The following is a 20,195-nucleotide window of genomic DNA, read 5'->3' as shown; positions in this document are numbered from 1 at the left end:
TCCTTTTGCTATCTACCTACCAGAGTGTCCTAAATTCCCAGCTTCTAAATTACTTTCCAGAATCACAGTATGTTAGAGGTGGAGGAGATCTTGAAAGATCACTTGGTCTAGGATAGGTTATTGTGTATGCTGTCAGGATCGGTCCCATACACACACACACACACTAGAGTGTCACAAGGAAACTGTCATCTGAATTGGGGCTGGGAAATAGCTGTTATGTAAAGACAGAAAGCACTGATAGTATATTTGTTTACTTTTGTAAAAATCATCTGGCCCATCGCCTATTTTAGAGATGGGAGTTTAAAGTACCAACTTTAGAGTCAGGGATTTGGCACTTATTGATTATGGTCTTGAGAAAGGCTCTCCCCCTCTAGGACCTATTTCCCCTTCTGTACAATGAAGAGTCTAAACTAAGCAGTCCCCAACATCCCTTCCAGCTCTAATATTCATGAGTGGTCACCATAAAATTTGGGGAGGACCCAAGCTAGACGCTATGCAAGGAGCATCCTATGAACTCCATGGCACCAGTCCCTGCTCTTAGAAAGCCTAGGACAAGCTGAGCTAGCCATGCCCAGCAAAGATCAAGCAGACTGACTGGCCACAGTGTACAGCCTATTCAGATGGACCCTAAAGTCCCTCCATAGACAGGCTCTGGGGAGGTGCCTTTGGAAGGAGTAGGGCTGGGACTATCATGAGGAAAAGATGTAAGGCAATAAACTGAGATCAACATTTTTCTCCAAATGAGTGAAGGACTGCTTTGTTCTAGGGGTGAAGAGCAGCTCTCCCTCTACGAGCCAATCCATTGAGGCCTTGGGAAAGGAGCTGGGGTTTGGAGGCATTAAGGGAGAGGAGACTTTGATTGAAATTCAATTCAATAAATATTTGAGAGCTTTTTATGAAGAGCTCTATGGTGGGTGCTAGGGTAGATTTGTGCTGTAGAGAAGCCAATGACCTTGCCTTCGGTGTGAGAATTTGTTTTTCATATACTGTATTAATTCCTATATGTTCAGGAGAATTTACTGCCTAGTCTTCAATCTGGATCTGGGTCAGAGTGCATTTTCTTTGTCCTTGGGATCCCAAGGAATATCTTCCTTTTTAACAGAATGTGGTTAGTAAACGAAGGGGCCAACGGTTCTTTTCCTGTGTATGTGTTCACTGCGACACAGTGATGGGAAGGAGTGGATAGGTTTATGGATCTCCTCTTAATTAGCTCTTCACCAATTAAAGCTGTCTTTGGATGGTCAAGGAAGGGGCTGAATAATGAGCTCCTAAAAATCTATTTTTTAACCTGCCTGACCCAGATTGGGTCTTCCCTGATCATGAGAGACAACTATGGAGACCTCTATCACTTTATCAGTTCTGATGTTGGGCAAACCAATAAACCTGATATAATCAATATATTCTTACCCAAAAATCAGTCCTTCAAGATCATTTTAATTGTAACAGTTTATATTGAGATAATTATGTTCTCTTCTAGGAAGTGGAGAAAAATTACCCTGACCTCCTGCAGCTCCCTAATGACCTAGAGCACATCTCCCGGGCTGCAGGGTAAGAAACGTCCCTGGCCATTACTATGGCTCTCACATCCCTTTGGAAGAGAGCATAGCTGCACCTGGGGATCTGCCAGAAGAGAAGTATTTTCATTCATGTACTGATCCTACATTTGGATCACAAACAAAAGATTTTCCACAAGATCTGGAGAAATAGCTTTAATGGAATGAGAATAATTTTTCATATCTGGGAGAGCATGCCAGCATTAGAAAGATCCTTGTATTGGAGTCAGGAGACCTGGATTCTAATCCTGGCAATGTCAATGACTAACTATATGACTTTGATTAGGCAAATAATTTGGGGGGGGGTTGGGCCTCAGTTTTCTCCTCTCTAAATGAGAGGGTTGGACAAAATGTCCACCTAAGTTCACTTCCAGCTGACATTCTGTGATTCTGGGGGTGCCATCATCTACTTTTATATACACATTATTACCTTTGAGTCTCAAAATAAGTTTGTTTTCTCATCTGTACAATTGCCAGTGAGGTATCATTGACAGTGAGATGATTGTAGTGTCATTAATGATGTCCCGCTGTTACATTTTGGGGCTCTTATCATAGCTCTGTAGGTCATCAGTTTCTTCATCTGTAACATTGGGAAGGGATAGCAGGAGAGAGGCGATAAACCTTTCCAGTTCTGACACTGGACAGTCTCTGACCCATGGTCTCACAAGGTCTCTCCTTCCCTGACTCTCAGGATCAATATTGATGTCATCCACTCGGAAGCCAGCACCAACCTGAAGCAGTTGTTGGAGATGGAGCGGAAGGTATCTTCAGGGATTCCTGAGGTACAGGAGCAGTATGTGAAGCCCCTCCAGGCAAGTGACCACCAGCTAAAGTTTCAGCCTGAATGGGGGAGGTGGTATAGATTCTTGGGTGCTAGGTATAGATCTGTAGTCATATTAGGGGAGCAGCTTTTGGAGAGGACCAGACATGGATGGAAACTTGGAAGAGGGAAGGTGGGGAGACAGTGCTCAGCCCCACTTTGGGGGAAAACAGTAGAGGGAGAAGAACTGGGTGCTGCTGAAGGTAACTCACAGTGTAGGAGGGACAAAGAAAGCAGAGTCAGGCCTGTCCTCTAGAAAACCAAGGTGAAACTGAACAGGTTGAAAGTGAAGAAGAGGGGCAGCTAGGTAGTACAGTAGATAGAGCACCAAACCTAGAGTTGGAAGGGCCTAGGTTCAAATCTAGCTTCAGACACTTCCTAGCTGTGTGACCCTGGGCAAGTCACTTAACCTTAATTGCCTGGACTTTACTGATCATCTGCCTTAGAAAGAACATAAGGGATTTTTTTTTTTTTTAAGAGCAAATGAATAAGAATCAGACCATTAATCATTTGCTTCCAGCAGGGGGCAGTGAGTTCTTCTTTCTTAGCTCCAATTCTCTGGCCCTTTCCGGCCTTGCTCAAGGCTTTTGTTCCATGTCTTCAGCAAGTAGGGGACGGAATGGACTTCAGCATTAGCCACTTTCCAGGGGAGGGCTCTTGAACTTAACAATGAATTTGTTCTTAGCAACAGCAGCTTGGCTAAACATCACTGATTGCACTCAAGGTCTTTTCAAGGCTTGATCCTAGTGGGAAGGAACAGGCACTAGGGAGAAGTTTCAGAGAAACTAAATTTGGCTTGAGGTTAGGCAGGATTTCCTTTACATTTAGAGCTGTCCAAAAGCAGAGCAGATAGATAGTCTTGGTAGTCTGTGGGCTTCCCATCATGGCTGGTATTCAAGCTGAATTGTTGGAGATAGTATCAAAGAAGCTTCCCATACTGGATAAGAGAGAGTATTAGAAGCCTTCTGACATCTTCTCCACCCAGAAGATTCTACCCATTGATAATACTGATTATCCAAAAAGGAAAAATAGGACTTCTGGGCTAAAATGGCTGCAGAGTAGAAGCAAAGAGAGAAAATATACCTGAAAATATTTTATTATTAACATTGTATGACTTTATTAAGTCTAGTCAGTCCATGAAATAATAAATCAGTCCCTGATTTGCCAATTTCCAAGGTACAAATGCTCACACTGGAAATTTAGCAATTGCCTTTGTTGAGCTAGCTAGTTCCAGCATGCCTATGTGATTATAAATTACAGAGATGCCAATTTAGGCCCAAGGTGAAAAACATTCACTGAAATCAGGCCCAGAATAGAATGGAGCAGATCTTCAAGCAGAGGTTCTGAGATTCATGCTTGGGGTGTCCAGACACAGCTGAACTATGCATGAATGACTCTCCCCAGGACAGCATCTCAGCCTCCAGGGAATTAGAGGAAGAATTTAAAGTCATTGAGAGGCAGAAGATTAAGCTGGCTGACTACCTTTGTGAGGATGCTCACAAGCTCTCCCTGGAGGACACATTCAGCACCATGAAGACATTTCGAGAACTTTTCATCAGAGCCCTGAAGGTGAGTGTCTTGTGAACAGGGGAGAGCTTTCATTCAGTGCTACAAATACAAATCCAGATTGCACAGATATTCATTAGGCACTTGCAGGATTCAAAGAAGTGAGCACTTGTGAGACCTTCCAGAAGGAAGGAAGCAAGGAAGGATAAATGCATGGATAGTAGATAAGCAGACAGACGAGAGAGAGAGAAGAATAGAGGAGATGAATAGATAGATGATTGATAGATAATTTATAGACAAAGACAGATAATAGATGTAAGTAGATAAATACAGGTAAGTAGATAGATTGATAGGCAGACAAGTAGGCATAATACACTGATAGATATATTATATAGATGATAGATAGATAGACAGGCAGATGGGCAGGTGGGTGAGTGGGCAGACAGGTAGATAGGTAGGTAGATGATAAATAGAAAAAACATTAAACAATGACATAGAGCAGCTCGAGGTAGAGTAGATAGAGTAACAGGTCTGGAGTCAGGAAGATCTTTTCCTGAGTTCAAATCTGGTCTCAGACACTTACTAGCTGAGTAACCTCAGGCAAGTCACTAAACCCTGTTTGCCTTATGTGTCAAATGAGCTGGAGAAGGAAATGGCATTCCAGTATCCAGTAGTATCCAGTAACCACTTCAGTGCCTTTGTCAGGAAAACCCCAAATGAGCTCATGAAAGGTCTGACATGACCAAACAAGGTACCAGATATTGTGCTAAGTGCTGAGGATACAAAGTAAGCAAGATATGCCATAGTAATGATTACTGATGTCTACAGGCTACTTTTAACTTTCTCAAGACCTTCATATCTCCTATAATTTCAATTTCACATCCATCCCCTCTTGGGGAAGAAGAACAAAGTTGCTAAACCTTGTGTTTAGAGCTGGGGGAGCCTGAAGCATGCACAGGGACAGCCTCTGTTTCACAAGAAATTAATGACAGAAGTAGACTCCCAGCTCACATGGGGTCCAAGGACTTGGGTTGGAATTCTGATTTTGATACTCCTTAGCCAAGTGATTTCGAGCAAGTCATTTCCCCTCTCAGTCTTTTCTGGAACTGGGAATAGCCCACCTGTAAAGCACTATGGAAATAGGAATAGTTGTTATTTTGTTATAGAAATGGAATCTAATATTATTTGAGAGGCTTTGTGGCATAATTTATAGAGGGCTGGTCTAAGAGTCCAGAAGACCTAGATTGAGATGCTGCCTCTGACACATATTATATTCTCTGTGAGCAAATCTTCCTTAACCTCTCATTATGTAACCCCTGAGACTATAACTTACAGGTGAATTCCCCATCTTCATCAGTAGAGGGAGTCTCCACACTTGGAATTGCTTACACCAATAAAAACATTCCCATCTAGGGTACATGGTGATGAGATTAAAAGATAGATGGATGGATAGACAGACAGATAAATTAAATAGATGGATGGTTAGACAGATAGTCAGATAGATAAATAGATGGAGAGAGAGAGTCAGATAAATAGATGGGTGGATAGACGGACAGTTAGATATAGATAGATGATAATTGATAGATTCCTGGAGTATTTGTAATAATGAGATTGAAAGACTGGATCATCATGGCTTCTTTCCTTAATCTGATAACTTTGGTCTAGCTTTTGTTCTCTGCCCATGGGATTGCCTCAGCATTAGGTAGACAGACCCCCCTGCTTCTTTGAGGGCTCCCTCTTCTTCACCCAGGAAGTCATACCAACATTATCTGGATACCTTAGCTAAAGACAGAGGTGCCAGGCTGGGCACTGCTAGAGAGAGCTATGAAGACAGACATGGTGCCTGTTCACCTTAGACAGAGAGGACTCCACAGTCACAGCTCTTGCCTGCAGGAAGCATGGTGAATCAGATAGACGGAGCTATGTAGACAGGTTTCCTGCCTATCTTGTACAGACAGACAGAAAGATGGAAACACTATGGTCCGCCCTTAGAGAAATCACATGATAGCTCTTTGCAAATAAGATTCCTTCCCATCTCGATCAATATACATTTATTGTTGTTCAATAGTTCAGTCCTCTCTGACTCTTCATAACCCCATAGATGATAGCTATCCATGAGTTTTTCTTGGCAAGGACACTGGAATAGTTTGCCATCTCTCTAGCAGATCTAGTGGATCTCTTTGTCAGGCAATCTGAGGATAAGTGACTTGCCCAAGGTTATACAGCTAGGAAGTGTCTGAGACTAAATTTGAACTCAGGTCTACCTGACTCCAGGTCTAGTGCTCTTAATCACTGAGCCACAGCTGCCTCCAAGCATTTAAGTGCCTACTCTATTTCAGGGCCACATTGACACAAGAGAATTAAACATAAGTTCCCTGAAGGTCATAGAAAACTGCAGACAGAGTCCTTGTCCTCAGGAAATTTGCTCATGCACATAGGCATACTTGTATGGGATACCAAGAAACATAGCCATGCAAGGAAGGGAAGAACAGGGCTAGGAATCAGAAGGCCCATGTTCTAGAGCCACTAACTTGCTGTGAGACCTTGGCCAAGTACTTTCTCCTCTTGGCCTAATTTTCCTCTTCTGAAACTGAAAATGTTGAACTAGGTGATCTCTAAGAATTCTGACATTTCAGGATCCTATAAATAGGTATCTCTGACAAAACTCATAGCCCCAGCCCCGGACCTTGGGGGCTCAGTGACTGACAGAAGCCCTTCTCTCTTCTTTGTTATTAGGAGAACAAGGACTGGAAAGAGCAGGCTGTGAAAGCAGAAAAGAGGAAAAAGCAGCTGGAAGCTGAAGAAGCCAAAAGACCCCGGGGGGAAGATGGCAAGATAAGTAAGCAGAAGGGCTGGGGCTATGGGGTATCTGGGCCAACAGAGCAGCTTAGGCTACCGGGTAGGAAGGAATCCTCTCCTCCTTTGACTATTCTTCAAGCCCAAGCCCAATTTTTCCAACTCAGTCCTAAGATTCAAAAGTTTCCAAGCCATACCTGCAAAGCTCACCTACTACAGAAAGTCCTCCCTGGTTAATTCTGCTAGACTCTGATTAACTCTTCCAGAGATTCCAGCAGCCCTTCAATCCTGTTCAACGTAAGCCACCTGGAATTATTTATATTCTTTCTAAATGCCCTTACATCCTTTTTAGATTCTCTTCTTCCTCTTGAGGGCTCCTGGAGGGCAGAAGTCATGCCTCCTTTTTCCCCTTCAGACTGGGGCTCCCAAAGGGCAGAAGCTACATCTTCTACTCTTTTGGCCTCATAGTGCTCAGGACTGGACAGGTTTTATCTGTGGGGTGACTGGGGGACTTCTGGGATTTCTGTAGTTCGGAAAGGAGCTGTGAAACAGGAGGAAGTGTGTGTCATCGATGCTCTCCTGGCTGACATCAGGAAAGGTTTCCAGCTGAGGAAGACTGCCAAGGGCAAAGCAGACTCAGAGAATGGCCTAAAAGCTGCCCCTCCTGAAACCTCAAAGGAAAAAGAAGCTGGTAATACATGGATCCATCATCTCTTTCTTTTCCTTTGTCCTTCCCCCCTCCCCCCTTTTTTTAAACCCTTACTTTGTTTTACTAAGGATTGGCAGAAGAGTAGTAAGGGCTAAGGCCATGGGTGTTAAGTGGCTTGCCCAGAGTCACACATCAAGGAAACATATAAGGTCAGGTATGAACCCAGGCCTGTCTTTCTGTCTGCTAAGCCAACTGGCTGCCCATCTAGTCTTTGTCTTCATTTCTCCAGCTGATGCTAGCATTGGACACAGCAGAGCTCAAGAAAACTGGGTTGGTTGTTTGAATTTTTGCTATCTCTGCCCTTCCTGTGAGAGTTGTTTTTTCTACTTCCCTTCTCTTCTAATGAGAAATTCCTCTCTGAACTGAAGGGAACACAGAGCGGGAGTGAGCAAGAAGGAAGCCACATCTTCTCCAAAGCAGTTATTCTCTATCATTCACAGGGAGAGAAGAAAACATTTCAGTCAAAACTTAGCAAGTAATGAATCAAAAACCGTACTTGAGATCAGGCTGTCATCCTAGGCAGCCCTTCAGATGAGATTAACCATCTCCTGGCAGCTGGGTGGCATAGTGAGTGCCAGACCCAGTGTCAGGAAGAATCATCTCTCCAAGTTCAAATATGGTCTCAAACACTTACTAGCTGTGTGACCATGGACAAGTCATTTCACTCTTGTGAGCTTTGGATTCCTTGCCTATAAAATGAGGATCATTCCACTTGCCCTGCCTCATAGGACTGGGGCAAGTAGGTGGTGCAGCAGATAGTGTGCTGGTCCTGGAACAGGAAGACATCTTTCTGAATTCAAATCTGGCCTCAGATACTTAGTAGCTATGAGGCCTTGAGCAAGTCAACTTAACCCTGAACTAGAGAAATTAATAGCCATGCATTCCTGTATCTTTGCCAAGAAAACCCCAAATGGGGTCACAAAGAAGCAGACAGAACTGAACAAACTGAATAACAACAAAATCTCTTTCCCAGGCTACTGGCACAACTTGCAGTCAGGCAGAAAAGCCTTATTGGGGCTCCCTAAAGTTTCTCTGCTCTCTGTTAGAAATGCCCAAACAGGACTCATCCCTCCTAGAGTTCTTCAAGGACCTGGACAGTTCCTACAGAAAAGCAGTAAAGGAATAGAACCCAATACCACCACTGAGCTTTGGTCTCAAACGGGTCCAAGTCACCTTCCTTTTAGAGCCCCAGCAGGATGGCCTCACCTGTGTTCCATCTCTGTAGAGCTACAAGCTCGCAGGGGTCAGCAGCCTGCCCAGGATGTCTCTGAGAGTCTGTCCACAATTACCTCCAGGTGGTAGAGAGCCTTGTCAGCAGATCGCTCCAGACTGGTATCTATGCCACTTTGGCTTTGGCCCTTTGCACTGAGAGCCTCTCAGCTTGCCTGACCCTGGCTCTGTTCTGTTCTGGGGTTTTTTGTTTATTTGTTTTGGATGGATGGCTAGATGGTAAGGTGGAGAGAATGCTGGACTTGGAATTAGGAAGACTCAAGTATAAACCCCACCTCAGATACTAACTAGCTGTGTGACCCTGGGGATAGTCACTTAACTTCTGCTGCCTCAGTTTCCTTCACTATAAAAATTGGGATAGCAATAGTATCTACCTTGTTAGGTCCACATGTAAAGCCCTGTGTTTTATAAGTGCTATATAAATGCCATCTATCGTCATCTTTATCATTAAGGCCCTACCCACTCCTCTCCTGCCCAGTTTCTTTCCACAGTCCTGAGGATGTCAGTGACAAGAGATTGTAGGGAAGTGCCCTTCAAAGAGGAGGAGCACCAATCAAATCTGAATGGGCAAATCACTAGCACATGACCTTGTTACCTGCAAATTCTGAAAATTAGCTGTGGGTCACATGACACAGTGGAAAGATTCCAACTCCAGGCAGAGCACTGGGTTTCAATCCTGCCTCTAGCACTAACTTACACTAACTTACCTATATGACCTTGGGCAAATCATCTAGCCCTTCTGGACCGCAGTTTCCTCAGCTGTAAAACGAGGAGATTGAAGTTCCCCTTATGATCCTCTGATTCTCCTGAGTACCAGGTAAACATATTTGAAGATGATTCCCCAGAGGACGTTCTGATCCCAGTGATTGCATACCTTATGGAAACCAAGTGAAGTGGGGACCCCTGAGTTGACAACCACAGTAGCTCCCAGTAAGCCCACTCATTCAGGAGATGCTCCCAGGGAATGTGGCCAGGTTGTATGTTACATTCTGAAGATAAACAGTCCCTGGCCTAAGGGAGCACTCAGATTAGTTGGGAAACATGATCCATATACAATGAGTCAACTCTAACACTGGGTGACTCACTCCGACTGAGAGGGCTAATAGGAGGTCCCCAAAGAGGGAGCTCAGCAAGGGCTAAAGGCAGTCAGGGCTGGTTCCTAAAGACAGTGTTATTCAAGCGAGGCCTTGGAGGATGGGACAAAAAAGGGGAATGGGGAAAAGAGAGAGGAGGACCTGCAGGGCACAAGAATGGCATGAGTGAAGGCTCATATACTAGGTGAAAGGGTGATTTAGCCCATCCCCACCTCTAGAGTCCTTATGCCTTTCCTGATATTTCTGTGTTTATTCTCTGCAGTCATAAAGGACACTGGCAGCAGTACCAACTCTGGGCAGGATTTTGACCTTGCTGCCGCTATTGGAGAGACCTCGGACCAGGACAACCCAGACGGTCCTGGGTCTACAGGTGGAATTCCCAAAGGACACTCTGAAGTCAGTGGCTCTGGCTGCCGAAACCCAGAAGGCAACAAAGTCTCCACCCCAATGGCTGGCTTTCCTGATGACCCTCATATGATACAGTTTGATGACTCCAAGTCTCTGAAGCCCATCAAGTTTTCCAGTGGCTCTTTCTCTGGGGGCACGAACATGGGCAGTGAGGTTGATGCCACTAGAACAGGAGATCAAGCTTCAGAGCACCAGGCTGACAGAACAAGTGAGGGACCCAAGAATGGTTTTCAGAGGTCAGAGGAAGCAGAGTCAACTCCTCCAGAGGGGGAAGAAGAAGAGGAGGAGGAAGACACAGCCCCAGACTCAGTGCTAGACACATCTCTGGACAGGTCTTTCTCTGAAGAAGCTATTACTGATTCCTCAGGCTCTGGGACCCTCCCTCGATCCCAGGAGCGGACCAAGAAGGGATCTGGGAAACGGAGGAAGAAGCGGCATTCTAGGAGCCATGAAGGTAATTTCTGTCTATGTCCCTCACCACTAAGTCAAAGTGGCTTATGGTGGTTCTTCTTGTCCTGGTATGGCCATGTGGTACCTGGTCTTCCTGGGGCATCTAGTGATGCTCAGCCAGAATACAGCCCTATCTCTACCCTTAGATTGAGATCAGACCCCAGCCAGCCCTCCCACAAACACATCTTTAGTGACAAAAGACCATACTTAAGTGAGTGTGAATGGGGGGATGGGGGGGGGACAACAAGATGGCTCAGTAGATTGAGAGCCAGGCCTAGAGATAAGAAGTCTTTGATCCTCAAGACCTCAGACATTTCCTAACTATGAGACTCTGTGGACAAGTCATTTAATGGAAGCATTGCCTAACCCTTACCACTCTTCTGCCTTGGAATCAATACATGTATTGATTCTAAGATAGAAGATATGAATTTCTTTTTTTTTTTTTTGAGAGAGAGAGAAAGAGTGAGTGTGTGGGTGGGTGGGAATCTCAGTTAAGCTGATTCACTCCCCCTTGTGAGTTAGCTAGGTGGCACAATGCTACACTTGGAGTCAGGAAGATCTGAGTACAGATCCTACCTCAGGCACTTACCTGAGCAAGTCACATAACTTCTCTTAGCCTCAGTTTTCTCTTCTATAAAATGGGACTAATGAAAGCACCCCTTTCCCAGGGTTGTTGTGAGAATCAAATGAGAAATTGGCAAATCTTAAATGACTATAGAAATACTATTTGTTATTATTTTCATTTTCACACATGAAGGACAATACCACAACTAATATTAATTCTTACCTTCAGTCACGTTCCCCTTATCTCTCAGGTAAGAATTCTTGGCTGAAATTCTCTTATCTCACTCTAGGTGGGAAGGGACTGTACAGATGCAAGCAAGTGCGAGCACACGCTTGCGCACACACACACACACACACACACACACACACAGAGCTCTGGGTTCTAACCCATCTCAGACACTTCCCTAGATCAGTTTCCTCATTTGTAAACTGAAAATGCCAATGTACTCTATTCACCACTTCACTCACGGGATTATTGCTAGCCTCAGGTGCCAGGTAAGGTGCTTTCCAAATCTCAGTGTATATCCAGGACTGACTCATTCACCAACCTATATAAATAGCAGTTCCTAATTTCCTAGGCTGGAAAAAAAAAAAAACCTTGAGCTATCCACTGGGCCAAGAACTAGCAGCCATTAGGGAAATGTTTATCGACTTATTATTGAACCATGTAGAGCAGAGGTGCCCATAACACTCCAAGTACTGCCTGAGCCAGATTAAAATGGGATAGAATAAAAATCAAATAAAACATAGATAACATTACATGTTAAAATTAAGTCAATCCATAGCCAGCAAGGATGCTTATATGAGGATTTGTGACCCCATTTCTATTTGAGTTTAACATCACTGGTGTAGAGTCCATCTTTTCTCCTCCATGTCCCTGTCCTCTAGGAGTTCCCCTTCTCAGACAGACAGAACTACGGGTACCCTTTTTTTTTGGCTCTGTGTGACAAGGTATCTCATGTGTCTTTTATTCAAAAGCAGAGGTTGATTCTGATTCTGGAGATGTTAAAACAAAATGGCCTTGTGTAGTCCAGTAAGGTAGGTATGTGGCCAAAGATGCTTCTTGTCGACTAACCTGGGTGGCCATGGTTGGGCCGATGCTCTCCCCCCAGTCCTGTGTCGACAACTCTTCTCTAATGTGGTGCTTCTCTCCTGGGAGCTGGCAGGCTTCTCTGCTAGTGGCAGACATGTTGTTAGTGGCCAGTTGGACTCTTCTTCCCTGCCCGTCCCCCTCCTTCCTTATCTTCTCCCCTTTCTTCCTCCCCAGATGAGGAAAGATTGCTGGTTATCTTAAAATGTCAACATTCCCATGTTAAGGTAACCATTGGTCTTGCTTTTGCTGACTGTGCCTTTCCTGTACTGGGGCAGATGCAACTCCAGTCCATCAATAGGCTAGTCTTTCTCTCCTAGCCTATTACTGCTAAGCTTTATTGAATGGATTCACTACAAGGAAACTGAGACCTCAAGAGGTCAAGACTTGCCCAGGGTCACAGAAGTGATAGGTAGCAAGGCCATGATTTCAACTCAGGTCCTTTAAATCCAAACCTAGTGATTTGTTCCACTAAATACTCAAGATCTGGGTTTGAACCTCAGTGCTGATACTGACTGTGTGACCTTGGGAAAGTCTTTTTCCTTTCCTAAGACTTATTCTTCTCAGTGAAATATAGGGGCAGGATTCAGTGATCTCTGAGGTCCCTTCCTATCCTCCTAAGAAGGGGACATAAAACAATCCAAGGCTGAATGAAATTACACTCAGATTTTTGCTGGAAATTTGTGAAACCATTTGTGCAGGCTAAAGCAGAGTTGGAGGTGCGTAGACCCTGAGCAGTGTCCTTGTGTCCTTTTCTCCCTGGCTGAGGTTCCCACTAACGAGTCTTTCCCTACTGCAGTCCACCCTGTTCCCCCTTAGGATGTGGACAGTTCAGTGGCATGAGGATGGAAAGAAAAGGAGAATCCTTCTTAACAAAACTATCTATTCTTCTTCCTTCCCTACAGGTCTCAGGCCCAAGCCCAAAGCCAAATAAGGAAGACTGGAGACAGAGGCTGACTTCATGCATGTCCTCTGCTGCAGTGGACTCCTGGGGCTGAGGACACTTGTACCACAGGGGAGTGGGGTGGGAGGGCAGATGCAGCGTTTCAGGGACAGATACTTCTCTTCCTTGGAAGTTCCAGGCTGGGGACTAGAGACCCTAGATCTCAGTGCCTTACATCAGTGGGACCCAGGGCAATGTCTACTAAGCTTGCTAAACAGTGGTACCCCAGACTTGGGAGGAGGCGGTGGACAGAACTTGCCTTGGATCCGCAGGACGACTCCTGGCAGCTTCTTTCCGGTTTGGATGACAGCTAGAGATGAATGCTCTAGCCTCCATCTTGTTTGGATGGTGGGATCCATCCCAGACTCATTATGGCTCAATTAAACCAGCAAGCCTATCCATACCCCAGACCAAAGCCCAGGGTCCTCCATATCCCCTCCCAATCACTATCTTTTTCATAAGTTCTCCTGGGAGGCAAAGGTTTTGGGGACAGATGTGATACTGAATGTTGATGTTTGATAGGACAAGCTGTCCAATGAGTTTCCACGTGCAGTGGCAATGGGGCAGTTAAAAGATTTACTAGTTTCACGAGATGCCTCTGACCTTCCTGGTTATAACAATCCTAGCTTTTACCCCGTGGCATGTATTGCTTTGTAAATAGTCATTCCTTTGGAAAAGAAATAACAAATAACTCTCATATCTATAGTGCATTAAGGTTTACAGAGCACTCCCCACAACAGCCTTGTGAGGGACAAAGTGCAAGTATTATTCCTGTTGGGCAGATGAGGAAACTGAGGCTCAGGGAGAGTAACTGAATTCTTGAGGATTGCCCTAAATTAGAGGTGGATTTTGATGGGTAAGCCCCCATTTTCTCCACCAGCCACTGCTTTCTTGGATCATTTGACTGATCTGGATGCCGTCTAAGACTGGTGGAGCCAGGAGCCAAGGTCCTCTTTATTATTAAAAAAAAGGATGGAGTGGCATGGAGAGGCAAGAGTAGTTAGGAGATGGGGATTAGAGAGATCTGACACCCCATTCGGATCGAGTTCCATCCAACCTAGAACTAAGACTTCCTTCACTACCTTTCCTGCCCTCTTTCCATCATCTCTCCCAGCTGGCACTGTTGAGACATTGAACAGCAAATTTCATTTTTTTAAATTCAGAGCAACTGGATGTGGAAGCCTCAGTTGATGGAAAGACATTGAACATATGAAAGTCAATATCCAGTCTCTCTAAGGAAGAGTTAGAGGGATTGGGGAAGAGACTGGTAGGGGGAACAGAGTCTGAATGTGGCCTGATGTTTAGAGTTCCATGTCTGTGGCCCACACCACACTGGCCACATATTCCTCCAAAATTGTTCTAAGAAATAAAAATGTTTACCTCTTCCTTTATTCAATGGAGCACGTGTCAAATCTCATTAAGACAAAGTGAACCCCTCCATCTGGCCTCCATCCAGGACACACCTGCAAGTGGTATGGAGAGGGGATGTCTTCTCATGGCCTTGGCTATGGAGGTTGATGCCTTAATAATTCCCAGATACCCACAAACCTTTTCTTCCTCACAGCCTAAAGCCCAATTCCCCTGAATACCTGCTGCTTTCATGGGGATTTTTGAGGATTACAATCTGGGGAGGGGGGATGGGACAGGGGAGGGCTTAGTGGTAATAACAAGCACATTCCCCACCCCCAGAATACTGGGGCCTGGTTCTTCTCATCCATGGAAGTTTTCACCCCAGAGCCATAACTAATGAGAGGAAGACACCAGCAGCTAGGGATGTGGTACCAACCCCCAGGATATTATCACTGGAGAAACCCCAGGTTACCCACAATCTTGAGTGGGAACAACTATCTCCTCTCCCAACCAACTGCCCTGCATGGGTCAGACTGTCCACTGTACTGATGCCCCTCCTCACCCCCAATAAAAATGAAATTGTTCAAGGTCACAGTTAACAGCAATATACCATTCCTTAATGGTTTGTGTTTGAGAACTTCCCACTAGTGCTGGTGGGTCTGTCTGGCCTGACCCATTGGTTTTTTTGAAAACATAATCTTGACCCTCTACTTTAAAATTAATGCATCTGTAATTCCATTTGTCTCTCCTTTGGATGTTGATGTGTCTTTATCTCTTTGTGTCTGTGTGAGTGTCTCCTTATCTGTGGAGAATCATGTCTTGTTCTAAAGATTAAAGGCATTGTAGCAAACCAGTGGCAAACTGATCTTGGACCCAGGAAGATCTGGGATCAACTCCTTTCTCTGACTCTGGCTGTGTGTGTGTGTGTGTGTGTGTGTGTGTGTGTGTGTGTGTGTGTACAAGTGTACGTGATCCTTTTGGTGCTCTAGACAACTCTAAGAATATAAATTGCAGACCAAGTGAGGACCAGGTAGAGTAAATTTCCTCACTCAGGGGTTCCCAGTACACTCAGGGAACAATCTGTAAGTCATGGGACCAGCTCCTATCCTTTTCCCTCGTACTGAAATGAAACCTTGTTGTTTAGTCATTTTCAGTCATGTCCAACTCTTCATGACCCATTTGGGATATTCTAGGCAGAGATACTGGAAGGGTCTGCCATTTCCTGCTCCAGCTCATTTTACAGATGAGAAAACTGAGGCAAACAGAGTTAAGTGACTTGAGCAGGGACACACAGCTAATAAGTGTGTGAAGCTAGATTTGAACTCTGGTCTTCCTGCCTCCAGGCCTGGTGCTCTATCCACTACATCCCTTCATGTCCCAAAAGGAAATCTACCTCCCTGTAACTTAGAGTGATGGAATTTCTCTGTATCATTGAACTCCTAGGTCCAGTCTTCACCCCTTTGTACTCTTTCAGAGCCTTCTCTGGTTCCTGAGAAGAGAGAACCTTCTAATATGTCCTTTTAAACTCAGGGTCAAAACTAGATAGGATCTTAGAAATCAAGGAGATGAAGAAACTTGGACCCCAAAACAAGATGTGACTTGTCCTAGGCCATAAGTAAGTTCAAGTCAGAGTCATCTTGGAAGGGAAAAAAGATGTAAATACCCAGAGGCAGGGGCAGCTGGGTGGCACAGTGGACAGCACCAGGCCTGGAGTTGAGAGGACCCAGGTTCAAATCTGAACTAAGGCACTTCCTAGCTGTGTGATCCTGAGCAACACACTTAACCCTGTTTGCCTAGCTCCTGCCCTCGGTCTTAAAGAGTTGTTTCTAAGATAGGTAGAAAGTAAAGGTTAAAAAATATATATCCAAAGGCATCAAGGGAGAATGGGAGTGAGGCACTGAAGTTCCCTTTTCCATGGTGCTTCATAGCTTACAAAGTATTTTCTTCACCACAACCCTCAGAAGGAGGAAGTGGGAATATTCACTCCATTCCCATTTGAGCAAATTGGAGCTCAGAAAGGGAAAATGATTTGCCTAAAGTCACACACAGATGTAGCATTCATACCTACGTCCCTGAGTCTTAAGAAAAGGGCTCCTACCATACCCTGAGAGGGCTATGTACTATCTGATTCCTCATTTAGAGCCAAAAGGGACCATCTCATTCCATTCCCCCCATTTTATAGATGAGGAAACGGAGACCCAGAGAATTTAAGAGGCTTGCCCAGGGTCAGACATGACAGGAGGAGAGTTGAGAAATACATTAACATCTCCCATCTCTGTGTTGGACTCAGAGCTTCCTATAGATAGGACTAGGGACCCCCAGTACTGCCTTCGCCCCTCCTCGGGCTCATGGGCCTGCTGGAGGGAGGAGGGTGATTCTAATTCTAGATCTGCATGTGACTGGCCTGAGCCCCAGCTGCTGGGCCCAGCCTGGCCATTTTTAGAAAAGCTCCTTCAGTCTCATTGGCTTAGCCTGGCAGTTATTTAAGGCTATGCGGTGGGTGCCCTAACTCTACCCGAAGCAGAGGGTTGGACCTGATGGCCCAGCCCCAGGTCCTCTTGACCCCAGGTTTGAGCTACAAGTTTTATTTATACAGATGCCCCTTGTCATGAATTCTGTGCATATATATATATATGCATAAGCACATATACACAAATATATATATATATATATGTGCCTGTAAAAACCTGTGTATCCCATAACACCTCTTTCTACCTCTAACTTTTTGTGTTTAAATCAAGCCTTGCTTGGGTCTTTGCTGATGGCCTTTACCTTTCCTAAGGCATTATCTTTTTTTTTTGTAAGTTTTGTAAGTTTATTTAATTAACTTAGAAATTTTTTTAAATTTTTTTTCATTTTAATTTAATTGATTAGTTAAGAAAAATTTTCCATAGTTAGGTGATTCATGTTCTTTCTCTCCCCTCCTCCCAACCCCTCTCCTATAAGCAATTCCACTGGGTTTTACTTGTATCATTGATCAAGACCTATTTCCATATTATTAATATTTGTACTAAGGTAACCATTTAGTCTCCATCCCCAATCATATCCCCTTTGACCCATGTAATCAAGCAGTTGCTTTTCTTCTGTGTTTCTACTCCTATAGTTCTTTCTCCTAAGTCTCTCAGAATTGTCTGGGATCATTGCATTGCTGCTAGTAGAGAGAGAAGTAGTTCAATTGTGCCACAATGTATCAGTCCCTGTGCACACTGTTTTCCTGCTCCTTTCACTATGCATCAATTCCTGGAGGTCGGTCCAGTTCCCTTGGAATTCCTCCAGTTTATTATTCCTTTGAGCACGATAGTATTCCATTGCCAGCATATACCACAATTTGTTCAGCCATTCCCCAATTGAAGGGCATCCCCCCTGAGGCATAATCTTGTCCTGTGCCACCCTCAGTCCTCTTAAACTGCCCCTTCCACAGTTTGTGCTCCCTCACTTTGACCCTTTCCAACGTCCTGGCTGCTCAAATTTCCACCAACCCTTGTGCTTCCTGTGTCTCTGCTTTGTGCCCTCTGTGATGTCTTCTGTCTCTACAAATGCTTTGTGCCTCCTAGAACACATTGTGCTTTCCTGCTATGAAGCAATGGTTGCCTCCTGCAATATTAGCTGCCTCCTCGAATGCCTTTTGGTCTCTATAAGCCTCTATTCTTCCCATTGGGGACCTCTCAGGGTTCCACTTCCCACACCCTTCTAAGCCTCCTTTAAGACTTTCTTCCTTTCCTGCTGGCCTGGTACAAAATCTCCCCCTGACATTCTATTTCTTCGATGTTCTGTGCTTCCTTTAATATACCATGCCACCCTCCCATCTGTGTCCATAAGTACTTCATATTCTATGCTGCCCATAACACCTTGGCCACCCCACCTCTGTCTTCTATAATACCTTTTGCCTCTCTTCCGGCAATGCAGAGTGTGTCTTAAAGTTAGATTCAAAAGAATGTGAGTCTTAAAGCCAAGACACACTTGGATTCAATCCTACCTCTGAAATTTATTATCCATAAGACCTTGGACAAGTCATTTAATCCCTGTGGGCTTCTTAATTTAATCTGTAAAATGGGAGTGATCCTTGCAATACTCATTGCAGGGGGTTTTGAGAAAAGTGTTCTGCCTGTGTCATCTTCTTTTGTCCCATTAAATTTCCTTGATGAGCTTATCTGCTCCTCATAGGTTCAATTATCTCTCTGAGGATGACCCCCAATTTTTTATGTCTAACCTCAAACCATCCCCTAGTGCAGAACTCTAGTCCAGCTTTGCCAAGTGCCATCTGACTGTCTCCACCAAAGAGTCCCAACACAAATTCAGCACATCCAAAATAAAGCTCTTGCCCCATCTGACCCAAATTTCCTGATTCTGTGTGGGCAGGTTTCCTCCCTCAGAGTCATCCTGCTTCCCTGATCACCATGTCCAAAAAGTAGCCGTATCTGTTCAGTTTTCTTCATTTAAAAGGCAGGAACATAGCACAGTGGACAGAATGCCAGGTTTGGAGTCAGGATGCCATAGGTTCACATCTGGTCTCAGAAACGTCCTAATTGTGTGTGCCCCTGGGCAAGTCACTTAACCCCAATTGCCTAGCCCTTGCTGCTCTTCTGTCTTGGCAGAAAATAAGGGGTTTTGTTTAGTGTCACCTCATTTCAAGCCTTCCTGCACCTGGTCCATTATAATTGACTTCCTATCTTTCAAACTTTCCCCTCCCAAATCCATCCTCCACACAATTGCCAAATGATCTTCCCAAGGCCACATTCAAAATCTTCCATTGGTTCCCTATGGCCCCCAAAGTAACAAGAATTCCTCTGACAACACCTCCCACCCCCACAGTCAGGCTCCAACCTAGCTTATTTGGCATTTTCCCCATGATATAATGTAGACTGCAAACTGGACCAGATAGACCCAGTGCAGCCTTTCTTCCACCTCCATACATTTTGCCCTTTTCTCCTATGCCTGGAATATTCTCCCCCACCCCCACCTTCACCTTTATCTCTAAGAATTCCCTCCAATTCAGGTCAGCTCCCACCTCCTCTAGAAAACCTTCCCAGAAGGAAACAACTCCCCCTCAGGTAACAGTGTTCTCTTCCTCCTCAAATTACCCTGACTTTACTTATCTGTGTAGATGCTATATCCCCCAATCCATCCCAGCAGAATCTAAGCTCCCTGAGGGCAGGGACTGTTTCCACTTTGCATCAACATTCAGCATAGTCCAAGAACAAAATAGATACTTAATAAACATTTATAGAATTAAGTTCACTTATGGTCCCTGATTCTTTTGTTTCCCCTATTTACCTAGTGCCTCCCCTATCATCTTGTGTTCCCCAAACCCCTCAGGTCTCCCCTAATTTGTGTATTCAGCAAATATTTGGATTTTTTTTTCAGGTCTCAATAGTCATTTTCCTCCTCTATTCTTTTTTTTCCCATTTTTAATTTAGAATATTTTTCCATGGTTACATCAGCAAATACTTATTAAATGACTACTGTGTACAAAAATGTTCTACATGCTGGAGATCTTAAGACAAAAGCAGAAAGAGCCCCTGCTCTTGAAGAATTTACTGTCTACTGAAAAGTCTTCTGCTTTTCCTCAGACTCTACGTCTCTTCTAACACCCAATAGTTTCCCCTAATAATTGTCTCCTCGATGCCCTGTGCTTCCCTTACTGCTTGAGACCGTTCCTGGTGCCCTTTGGATGGCACTGAG

The 20,195-nt window shown here is 44.6% G+C and overlaps 1 protein-coding gene across 5 annotated transcripts in view; it reads left to right on the top strand.

The window, feature by feature from the left end:
• INF2 (inverted formin 2) overlaps positions 1–14,554 on the top strand; it is an 85,152-nt gene extending 70,598 nt beyond the window's left edge. For 2 of the 5 annotated variants that reach the window (XM_056811180.1, XM_056811179.1), the window contains exons 16-21: positions 1,478–1,548; positions 2,245–2,365; positions 3,778–3,942; positions 6,616–6,718; positions 7,205–7,366; positions 9,971–14,554. In XM_056811180.1, coding sequence (XP_056667158.1) covers positions 1,478–1,548; positions 2,245–2,365; positions 3,778–3,942; positions 6,616–6,718; positions 7,205–7,366; positions 9,971–10,887 — 1,539 coding nt within the window. In that variant the 3' untranslated portion in view covers positions 10,888–14,554. The remainder of the gene's footprint in view (positions 1–1,477; positions 1,549–2,244; positions 2,366–3,777; positions 3,943–6,615; positions 6,719–7,204; positions 7,367–9,970) is intronic. The other 3 variants (XM_007473470.3, XM_007473468.3, XM_001372665.3) reach the window with 3 other exon arrangements.
• The last annotated feature ends 5,641 nt before the right edge of the window (positions 14,555–20,195 follow it).

Source organism: Monodelphis domestica, chromosome 1 (genome assembly GCF_027887165.1).
Source record: "Monodelphis domestica isolate mMonDom1 chromosome 1, mMonDom1.pri, whole genome shotgun sequence".
NCBI classification, from domain to species: domain Eukaryota; kingdom Metazoa; phylum Chordata; class Mammalia; order Didelphimorphia; family Didelphidae; genus Monodelphis; species Monodelphis domestica.
This window is presented reverse-complemented; position numbering and strand designations above follow the sequence as displayed.